The sequence below is a fragment of the Terrapene carolina genome, unplaced genomic scaffold (assembly GCF_002925995.2).
Source record: "Terrapene carolina triunguis isolate 2854851 unplaced genomic scaffold, T_m_triunguis-2.0 Scaffold33891, whole genome shotgun sequence".
Taxonomy (NCBI): domain Eukaryota; kingdom Metazoa; phylum Chordata; order Testudines; family Emydidae; genus Terrapene; species Terrapene triunguis.
Window position 1 is genome coordinate 9,675,764 of NW_020698242.1, and position 11,888 is coordinate 9,687,651.

Here is an 11,888-nt window from a genome sequence, read left to right on the forward strand (position 1 = left end):
CTTTGAGCCAATCGCAGTGCACTTGGGGATGGCTTTGTCCAATCAATGGGCAGAGAGAGGGAGGCCGCGGCGGAACAGCGGTGCTAGGACCAAGGTAAACGCAGAGGGGTTGTATTTTTTTTGAAGGCGTTGGAAGGTAACGAGCATCCAACGCGGCTCATTAGTGACTTTTGTTTGCTCGCAGTAGGACTTTAAATGACATGAAATGTAATAAATGAACGGAACGGATTTTAAGCAGTAAACCCTGCCAGTTTTAGGACGAGCTGATCGCAATGATCAGCGATCAACTGAAAACGTGTTCCTGAGTGCTGTATTATTCCTCCGGGTTTTTAACGGAGGAAACCTGGAATGCTGTACAAACACAGAGCTTCCCATTTAAAATACATTTTATTTTTAAATCAAATCACCCTCCAGTCCTCGGGTGGATATTCAGAAGGGGCTACTCATTTTCTCGGGTTCTTTCTCACACGGTACTTGTAGCCTCGCTACCTATAAAAGCATTAGCCCTGAAAGCTATGGGATGGCACACATCACGTTTCATAGCATAGGCTGATATCAGAGCAAATAGCCGACACTGGGGTCTTTGGGGGGTAGCACATTTGCAGATTCCTCTAACACTTTCAAAAGAATTGAGCAAATAAAATAAAATAATAAAAGACCCAGGAGAAAAAGACCCATATCGAGATGAGTTTTCTTGGGTTTGTGAAACCCGCCCCTCCTGCTTTCCCTAATGATTTCATTACAGGCAATCAGATTCGGTTAATTAGGGACGCATGCTAGCGGAGTGTAAATTCCTGTATTTGCAAAGCTGCTGTGAACTGCACTGCATTGATTGTGGATAACGTTTATCTCAAAAGCAGACAGATGAAGAAAGAAACAACCTCTCCTCCCGCCCCCAAGTAAAATAAAAAAAAAAAAAAAAAAAAAAAAAACCCCAAACCACCTCCCTTTGGATCCAAATGTCTGAAAGGCGAATTTAATTTAAAACGGAATAAAATAGCTACAGACCCAGTCTGTGTCCGCTGCCTTTTGAAATAAGGCCCTCCGTCTGTAATTTACTTCATGTGACTTTTTAAAAGATCATCTAACAATATGTGCAGAGCAAAATTCAGTCTTCGGGAATCGGTAAAGCTTCAGACAGGGACACATTTAACAAAAAGTGAATTTCGTGTGTGTGTGTGTGTGTGTGAGAGAGAGAGAGATGTCTCCTTATTTATCTTAACAAATGCACTCAGTACATAACTATCAGGGATCCAAATAGGGTAGGCATTGCAGGGCTAATGCTCCTGCCTGAGAACTACTGAGAATCACAAAAGCTATCTGTGAATGTCTTAATACAAAAGGGAAAGGTTTTTTACCCAATACTTTAAAATCCACCAAAAACCTGTAATGCAAATTGATTGTCGATTTCTTGAAAACTTTCACCTTCGTTTTGATGGCAATAAATTCAAATGATGCGCATCGATTTCTTTATGTAGAATAAATGCCCGGGTGATTTTCACACGAGAATTATTTTAGAGTTGCTGCTGTTTCATTTAAACGTATTAACGGAGAAACGCGGTTTATTTAACAGGTTTTAGAACGACTTCACATTTTTAAACTTCAGCTTTCAGTACAACAACACTTCTGATCAGCCCTAATTGGTTTAAAGCACACAATAAGCACATGGGGACTTTAAAAAAAAATCATATACAAGTTCAAAAAGTTGTAAACGCCAAACTGAAACACTGGCGGGTTATAGCTCTTTGACCTGCTATATCCTAAAGGTTTACGTTTTGTCTCAACAAATCGCCTTGTTATTAAACCCTTACCTCCCATCAGTTCACCACTCTCAAAACTTTACCGAGCGTAAGTTTCGAAAGAAATCGAAAAGACGCCCTGTGTCCCCGCATCACGCATTTGGAAAATCTGTGGCGTCTAAATCCAAAGACTCTTAATAGCATAAAGTTCAGCTACAAGAAAAAATAGTTTCAGCCCCAAATGAGAGCGAACTAGAGAGATCCTTTCAACCAAGAGAGCAAAGGTGGACAAGAAATATTCTCTTTTCCTTGGAATGCTCCGGCTCTTTTTGTTTTCCCCTTTAGGACTCCCGGGAGCAATGTTTGTTTGTGTTATTTGAACAACAGCTTCTACGTGCCTAGAGGTTTTGTCTTATTTACCCTTGGTGGACACTATAAAACAGTCCCCTGAACCTTTCCACTACCAGATCCCCCCCTTTGAAATGTCCTTGCAATCTTGGAGAATGTTATTAGGAGAAACAAGAAAATTGCAAAGACCCGGTTGCAAAGACTGAAATAATCAGACAGGAGATTTGTCCCATTGTTTTTCTACAAAGGCAACAACAGAATCAGTTGCTCTGGAAGCCAAGTGAAGCTCTCCTCAAACATCACCTGAACTCTCCCACTGAGAATCTAGTTTGCTCACTTTGTGGGTTTTGGTGCCCTCTAGGGGATACATAAGAGAATGTAAATATTTTTCTGTGCAAATGTTCAGTGCAATTTAATGGTAAAAATGTTGGTGCTGACACCTTATGGACTTATCCTGGCAGAGCAGTCGTAGTATCAAAAATTGATCAGATGTCAGACACGAGCTTTGTATATTCATTTTGGGGGGTATTGTCCTACGAATGTGTGTCAGTAAGTGCCAGAAATGGGAGGCAAGAGTTTATTCCAAAGAAGAAACAAGCTTTGCACAGCTGTTCCTGTGACCACATTTTTCCTGCAAAACTATATGCACATAATTGCCTTAACTCTAAGTATACGCATACGTCTTTGCAGGATCAGGGACTAACCCAACAGAGGTAGCGACATCTGAAAATGGGTATGGGAAAGTGACCCAAATACACACAGAGAGAACCAGTTCATAGCAGCAAATGAAAATCCAAATGTGTCTGACTCAAAGCAGGTTGGTTAGTTTCAACCCTGACTACCTTGAGGAGCCTCCGTTGTTTTATTGTTTCCTGTGCAAAAGGTTATCCAACCGTACAGAGTTTACTAGCAAATAGAAACTTGTTTCATAACAAGCCAGATCTAACACAATTTCGGCAAAATGAAGCAACATAGCTCTGTATTGATTTTTTGTTTGTTTGCTTTTTGCAATTTAGTTTTTCTCTTAACCAAATGATATTGAGATTCTAGAGTTGTCTTTACTTGTATTTTGTATAGTACTGCCTATGATAATAATTATTTGATTAGTAATTCTTCAAACCAAAGCATTACAAGCAATTACCTTACTGTATTCGTTTCATCTCCAGGACAGAAAATAAAGCACAGAAATGCATCTGCGCATATTTTTCAGCTTTCATTTTCAGGAAATTCGCAAGCTTTCTTTTATTGCTGTCCTTAATGTGTCAATTTCTGAGGTTGGGAAGGATTTGCAATAAAAGGCGCTTGCAAGGATTGTGGAGAGCACCAGAAAAATACAAAGAGGATTTGGAATCCAGGCTTTTAGAAGCATTCCTTGGTTTTCTTCTTCTTCTTCTAAAACCATAAAACACTTCAAGAAAGATTTTCACATTTTCCCTTCTAAATCAAATGCTTGACTATTAATAGTTCTTATAAGACAATGGTTTATCTTTCACTATTTTTGTAAGCAGTGTTGTAGCCTCCTGGATACCAGGAGATTAGAGAGACAAGGTGAGTGAGGATATCTTTTACTGGACCAACTTCTGTTGATGAGAGAGACAAGTGTTTGAGTTTGAAGAGCTCAGTGTAAGCTTGAAAGCTTGTATCTCTCACCAACAGAAGTTAGCCCAGGAAAAGATATTACTTCACCCACTTTGTCTATCTTTCTCTATAATATTTTCAATTTTTAAAGCAAAATTAGTAGGTACTCAGATACCACAGCGAAATGTGCAATGCAGGAATTATAGTAGAATAGACTAGAATACTCACTTTTATTAGGGATATTTAGGGACTGATCCAACTTCTATTGACACCAAGGAGAGACTTTCCATCGACTTTAGTGGGAGCTGGGTTGGGCCATTAGTGCTAAAGCTGGAGCTGGCAATATATGTATGACAGTAAGAAAAGAGATCTTAGAAAAGTGATTTTGAGCAAATGGGATTTCAGTCTTATGGGATCAAACAATAGCTGATGCACGAAACCTGTAAAAGAGGCCTCAATTGTTAGGCAAGTTGCTAATTTAAGAACCCATTCCCAAATATTCCTAAATGTATCAAGTCCAGTTCTGCTTCCCCTGGAAGACCAACTTTTTTAAGCAACTATTTTTTTTTTTTTGCTGGCTTCTTAAGATAGATAGATAATGAAATCTATCTATCTTAGATAATTATATAGCCTCCAATCTGAGTGTCCCATAATCTTTAATGTATTTATCTTTACACCACCACTGTGAGATAGGAAAGTACTATCAGCCCCCATTTTATAGGTGGTAAACTGAGGTATTAAGCTGCTAACTAACTTGCCTAAGGTCACACAGGAAGTCTGAGACACAGACCTCCCAAATCCTAGGCTGGCCCATGGGACCATCCTTCTTCTCTGATGTACAGTAGATGATTTCTAAAGGGGAAGGGGATAATTATAGGCACTTCAGTCCACACAGAGTAATTATCCTTCCAAAGATTCTGCTTCATCAGATTGAGGGTATCATAATTACCCTGAATTAAAGAGAGGTTGTAAATAGCTCATCAAGGGCCCAATCCTGAACTCCCTACAAAGACAAATAAATGATCCATCAATGTTGTTGGGAGTTTTGCATGAATCGAAAGTGAAGAATTGGCCTCCAAATCCTCAAACATCTGATTCACATGGATGGTCTGTTATGTCTGGATGGGGAACCATTAACTTCAATGGCACTCGGTTTTGGTGTACCAGTCTTCCTGGATGGATCCCATGGCCCATGGCCCTAATCGCTTGTATTGAAATCAGGGTGAGTCTCACCATGGACTTCAAAAGAAACAGCATCAGGCTCCAGGGTTATTGGGACTGTTCTGCATTTAACCAAACATGTTCATATTAATCAATGTCCAAAAATGCACCGTGAACTTCGAGCGGAAAAGACAACGAGGAGTCCTTGTGGTACCTTAGAGACTAACACATTTATTTGGGCATAAGCTTTTGTGGGCTAGAACCCACTTCACTGGATGCATGAAGTGAAAAATACAGAAGCAGGTATAAATACATGAAAGGATGGGGGTTGCTTTACCAAGTGTGAGGTCAGTGTAACGAGATAAATCAATTAACAGCAGGATATCAAGGGAGGAAAAATAATTTTGGAAGTGGTAAGAGAGTGGCCCATTACAGACAGTTGACAAGAAGGTGTGAGTAACAGTAGGGAGAAATTAGTATTGGGGAAATTAAGTTTAGGTTTTGTAATGACCCAACCACTCCCAGTCTTTATTCAGGCCTAATCTGATGATATCCAGTTTGCAAATTAATTCCAGTTCTGCAGCTTCATGTTGGAGTCTGTTTTTGAAGTTTAATTGATTTATCTCGTTACACTGACCTCACACTTGGTCAAGCAACCCCCATCCTTTCATGTATTTATACCTGCTCCTGTATTTTTCACTTCATGCATCTGATGAAGTGGGTTCTAGCCCACGAAAGCTTATGCCCAAATAAATTTGTTAGTCTCTAAGGTGCCACAAGGACTCCTCATTGTTTTTGCTGATACAGACTAACACGGCTACCCCTCTGAAACCTGTCACCGAGCAGAAAAGGTTTCCTAAAGACCTGACTTCTTTTACGTTTATTTATACAGATTTGTCAGAGAAAACACTTATGCAATCAACTGCCGTAGCGAAGAGAGAACGCATTTGTATCTGCCCAGCAATACATCTGTAACTATTCAGAAAGAAGCATCCTAATTTGTTCTGCTTTCTGGTTGGCACAGTAACAGTCAGTTCTGACTGTGGATGTATAGCACTAGCATCCAACCCAAGCAGATTAGAACCTAAATTCATAAGCCTTCTCCCACCACCACCCTTTAAAATAAACCTAGGTTTCATTGTTCCCATGACCCTGTATTCCACTTGATACAGGAATGTTCAGATTCTTGAAACTCTGTCTTCCCTGAGTCATTTTTTGAATATTTGAATTCTATAAATAATAATAAATACTGTAATTTAATATCCCATTAAATTTAAGAGAGAAAAATGCTGTTTTGAATAGCATAGGGAAGTGAAATTCAGTGTAAAGATTTTACATTGTCCTGTTCATAAACTACTGGATTTAAATGAAACTGTAATTGGTTGTGGGGCTTTTTTTATTAATGTGTTTTTTCCAAATATAGCACGCAATCAAAAGAAAGACCAAGATATTTCTATAAACTTTTTGGACTACACTGTGTTCTCAGTTTTTAAGCACAATTCCCCACTGATTTCCACTTTAAAATTTATGGCACAGCATGTCTCTTTGTATATTTAATTTCAGGAAGAATATCGCCATTGTTCATGAATTTGGGCCATGCAATCATTTATATTGTTCTTATTAAAACTGAGCTAAAAGACACCTTGTAATCCCCAGCTGCAGACTGCTGGATTATAACATAACAGTTGCCCACCAATGAGGACATTTCAAAAAAAGAAAGTGGAGCCAAGAATATCATACCCAGAAACTCACAAGAGGATACTTAATTTAAATCAAACATTCCACTAAGGCTCCTTATTTGGAATAGGGCAGAATTCTATAACAACACTCCACTGCCCCCAAACTTGAAGGCTCAGTAATCCTGCTGGTTTTGAGAACTGCATATACAGTAGAATTTGGCTGATGGATATATGCATGACAGGGAAGTACCCCAATTAACAAAATGTCCTTTATAGCACAGGATCCCATCCTGCAATCCTTAATTAGAACAAAATCCCATTGACTGGAAGAACAAACATACTGACTCAGACCAATGATCCATCTAGCCCAGTACCCTGTCTTCCAACAGCGGCCAATGCCAGGTACTTCCGAAGGAAGGAACAGAATAGGCAACCATCAAGTGATCCATCTCCTGTTGTCCAATCCCAGCATCTGGCAATCAGAGGCTAAGGACACACAGAGCATGGAATGACATTACTTACCATCTTGGCTAATAGCCATTCTCCATGAATGTATCTAGTTCTATTTTGGCCTTCACAACATTCCCTGATAACGAGTTCCACAGGTTGACTGTGCGTTGTGTGAAGAAGTAAACCTGTGTAAAAACGTCAAGATCAGGCTCAGAAATTAGTATTTTTATCAGATGCATAGATAAGTACAATGCTGTGTAAAGAAATCATGCAGCTAGATACATTTTATCCCCTGTGCACTTTAGTTGCACTGGGGTAATCGCAATTTAATTTTATGGAGTGTAAGAGCATGCCTACTCTTCTCCCACCAAGGATTCGAGCCCAGACTCTTTCCCCACCTGCTATCATTTGCTGCTGTGAAGGTAGTTTTGCAGCTGAGTGCTGACTGTGAAATTGCTGTTACTTCACAGGGGCCAGAAATAAGAGAGGAAGGAAAACCTTGTGGTTGAGGTGCTGGGCTCGGAAGCAGGAGAGCTGGATTTGATTCCTGGCTTTGCCACAGATTTCCTGGGTGACATTGGGTAAACCACTTCCCACTCTTACAAGCATGTACTTAATATTCAGAGGACAACTGCAGTGTCGGGGTTTTAATCTCCCCATTGTTCACTTCCCCATCTGTGAAATGGGGATAATAACGCTTCCTTCCTCAGAGAGCTCATTGCCGGAAGCCGGGTTAGAGTCCTAGGCGAACCAAAAGTGAAAGAACTTTTAAAATCCAATTATTTGCTCTCATCTTGGTCAATGGCAATGGGTGATGCCAGCGTCTCTTTTTGTTTCACTATCCCCGCCCTGGGTATTGCTGACGCCCAGGTTTCATCCGCTGCAGGGGATGTATAGAGAGTGTCTCTATTTGTCTTTACCACAACTGCTTGGGAGTGGATTCCTTGCCGGGGTTTAGTGTTGCTAAGAGCTCCGTGTGACGCGCTTGCCATTGGGCACCTCGCAAATGCCCAGCTTTTGGCAAGGACATTTTGGCCCTCTTGGAGACACCCATAGGCGCCGGCCCGGAACTAGGGTGCTGCAGTGACACCCCCCCTGGCTTGAAGTGGTTTCCATCATCTACAGGGTTTACAGTTTGGTTCAATGGCTCTCAGCCCCCCCACTATACACATTGTCCCAGCTCCCCTGGAGACACCCTTGGGCCAGTGGCTTGAGCAGAAGTGGGAGTGAGAAGACGGAGCGTCTATTCCCTGCCCTTGTGCAAGTCCCTTCAGCGGGGGTTCGCCTCCCACCCAGCCTGTGAGCTCTGCGGGGCGGGGGCTGGCTCTCCCGGGGGGTTGTGCAGCGCCGCGCGCTGGGGGGGCTTCCAGGCGCCACTGCAACCCGCAGTCGGGTTGGTTATGGGCGGGGCGCTTCGCTGGAGAGCCAAGCCAGCCCCACCCCTTGCGTGTCGGTCCGTCGGGCTGAGGGTTCTTGTCCGCTCCCGGCCGCCGTAGTCCCTGCAGACATGTGGGGCCGCCAGCTGATGGGTACAGGAGGGGGGCGGTACCGGGCAGACACACACGGCGCTTCCCGCTGCTCAGGGGACATGGAGGCGGGGGTGCGGTTGAGCGCTGGTGGGAACTGCCGGGAGTCCCCGGGGAGGGGCTTTGGGGGGGCGATAGCCCCAGGGAGGGAGGGGTGGGTGGGTGGGGGCGATAGCCCCGGGGGGGGGTGAAGAGGGGGGGTGATAGCCCCAGGGCGAGGGAGACTAGACAAAGGGGAAATGGGTGCCCCCGTATGGAAGGGGAGGGAATTGTGCAGGGGCTCCGTCCCCACATTGATCGTGGAGGTCAGACCCGGGGGTGCAAAGCTTCTCAGTACCCTAATGCATAGACAACCAGGAGTCCTTGTGGCACCTTAGAGACGAACACATTTATTTGGGCATCAGCTTTTGTGGGCTAGAACCCACTTCATCAGATGCACTGGGTTCTAACCCACGAAAGCTTATGTCCAAATAAATTTGGTAGCCTTAGGTGCCACAAGGACTCCTCGTTGTTTTTGCTGATACAGGCTAACACGGCTACCCCTCTGAAACCTGTCGAATGCATAGAGCACTTTGTGCAATTCAGCAATCTTCCTTCCCTGTGGAAATAACTGAAGTAGCTGAGATACGCAAGGGCAACTTTCACGGTGGCTGTCCAGTGTGTCCCCAACACTCTGTTACGGTGAAACTCTAACCTTTATCTCACTGGCCTGGCACTCTGCTGTATATTCTATTAATTCATCCTTGCCTTGATTCTGCTCCTTATTGCCTTTTGTAAGGTGTCTCCAAATGGGACATCCGGACGAAGATCTGGGACTACATGGAAGCAAATAACCTGGCTGATTTCCCAAGACCAGTGCATCACCGGATCCCCAATTTCAAGGTATTGTGGTTTTTCAGAAATGAACAATATACATTCCTGTCATGTGCAAAACGAAACATTCTCTTGGCTGGAAACCCTTAAAAATGAAGTGGGTATGTTGCATTTATGAAATACAAATGGGTTATTCTGGTGTATATCAGAAATGGTTTGTCCATCATGCATCCCAACAGTCTGCACAATTAGTGAATAACCATAGCACCTGGGATGGATTGGGGGGGAAAAACCATCAGATTGGCAAATATAACTGAAAAACTTGAGGGGTTTTGTACAGTTCTTATTCCTAAATACTGAATGGGATAATAATATCTTGCTCTTAAATAATGCTTTTTATCAGTAGATTTCAAAACACTTTACAAAGGAGGTCAGTATCATGACCCCATTTTACAGCTGGGGAAACTGAGGCACCGAGATGCCCTGCCCCAGGTCCTCCAGCAAGCCAGTGGTGGGGACAAGAATAGAATCCAGGTCCCCCGAATCCTAGTCCTGTGCTCTCTCCCCTAGGCCACACGGTCTATAATGTGCTGCTGAAATAGGGTTGTGCAAATGATGGCAGCCAGAGGTATATAGAGGTAACTGGGCAGTGGTGGCTGAGCCATATTTTCTGCATAGGAAAGCTGCAGCCTTAATGCCCCCAGGTCACTGGGCAGGGAGAAACGAGAGTGTGGTCAGAAGTGGCACTTAATGTACCTATAAAATCTAGCATGTCCAGCACTAGCGTCAAAATGCACAAGGGCGTGAGGCCATGGCCGTTCTATCAGCCTGCCCAGTGACTTGTTGTTTTGATGTGCAGTCATTCTCAGGAAGCGGTGGCTGTAGCATTGCGTCTGCTTCCAGTGTTGGTTTACTGAGTGAGAGGAAGCTCTTTTCATTCTCTAGTGCACCTGCGCAGTGGATTTGGCCACTAAACATTAAGAGCTGTGTTACAACTCTGGCTACGGTTTTGCTCAGGGGAATAAGTAGGTGTAATGAGCCCCCGGGCTTCCTCGCATGGACTATCAGTAGCATGGGTAGCAGTACAAGGGGGGAGAATGCCTGGCTGCCACCAAGCCACTGCTTCCCCTCCCATGCAGGTGGATGGAGCATGAGTGGGCAGGGAATGAACCCAAAGCACCAGCCTGTGCAGTTGAGTTGGTGCAGGGGGGAAGCAACTTCCCCAAGAAGAGGGCTGGTGTGGCTTTACTTCCTCCTGAAACAAGGGGACTGAGGCACAATTCAGTCCCTGCTCTGCTTCTGGGGTAGCATCGCTGGCGCTAGCCCTTACTTGGGGTGGACTACAAGGTGCCAGTTGAGTACCCGCTAGTGATTATCAATGGGAGCAAGAGTTGCAGGTACCCAACGAGTCCCATGAGGCACTTGGATTTTAGTCTGGGTGGTTATGAGTATTTGAGACATCACCAATTTAGCAAGAAATTCTTGGTCCAGCGGGTCAGCGTTAGAAGTAGGGAATTAAATTGCATTGCTTGATGGAAGGTGGGAGTTGACTCTCTCGGATTTGGAAGGTTGTGAACAGTCTGATGACATGCTGCTGTCTTATGAAAACAGGGTGCTTCGCATGCTGCAAGTAGGCTCCCAGGTTTACAGGAATTCAAAACTGCCAAGACCATTAAAATAAACCCTGATGCTCCCCAGAAGACTGCTCGCTTTCTAACCCTGGAAGTAAGTGTCGGTATTCCTTTTCCTTTTTAATGGCTGTTCCATTGATGCAGGGGTCTCACCAGGCTTGCCATGCTGTCCGAGAGCTTGACGTGTTCAAAAGAACAAGTGAGATTAAAGTGGACCCTGACAAACCACTAGAAGGAGTTCGGCTAGTGACCTTACAGGTAATTGAACCTCCCCTGAATGAGGGTGATGCAACCCCCAAGTGCTTGAGCAGACCACGTTGTCCAAGGTTCTTGGCATTTATATGGCACCAGTCACATGAGAGCTTTACAAATAAGTGTTACAAGTGGAGAAACTGAGGCACCCGGCAAGTCGGTGGGAGAGTTTGGAATAGAACTCAGGAAAACCAGCCCTCTGCTCTCACCATTAGATACTTTCCCTCCTGTATACACTAGCTGGTACATGACACTTTTCACAGCAGAATGAAAGTATTCTCAGTATAGCTGTAAGTCTTCAGGGTACAGCTACTACAATAGCTGTGGGATAAAAATGCCTCTCATAAAGCCCCCATGGCTTTGTGTCATGTTGTGATACAGACTTGCAAACTCTTAAATAAATCCAGGTTGAATTGCATCCATAACATTAATGTAACATCTCTCAATATGCCCCATTTCACATTGACTGTCTGGATCAGCACGTGATGGAAACTAGATTCTTCCACTGTCGTTGTTGAGAATGATCTTACATTTAGATTAGTTCATCCAATGTCTTGTTCATCTTTGAAATAAATAATCTTCTCTGATTTCATTGTCTTATTAGAAAGGATTCATTTGCAAGTATTGAGAATTATTTATTTGTACAAATGGTAATTCTGTATTTTTGCCCGGAGGAGCATTGGTCTTTGTGCTCAAACATATGGCAGTAAA

At 43.5% G+C, this 11,888-nt stretch overlaps 1 protein-coding gene across 1 annotated transcript in view; it reads left to right on the plus strand.

Moving 5' to 3' along the window:
- Positions 1-9,264: 9,264 nt before the first annotated feature.
- LOC113405014 (methenyltetrahydrofolate synthase domain-containing protein-like) overlaps positions 9,265-11,888 on the plus strand; it is a 21,478-nt gene continuing 18,854 nt past the window's right edge. The window contains exons 1-2 of the mRNA XM_029914241.1: positions 9,265-9,363; positions 11,070-11,183. Of these exons, the coding sequence (XP_029770101.1) occupies positions 9,301-9,363; positions 11,070-11,183 (177 nt within the window). The 5' untranslated portion in view covers positions 9,265-9,300. The remainder of the gene's footprint in view (positions 9,364-11,069; positions 11,184-11,888) is intronic.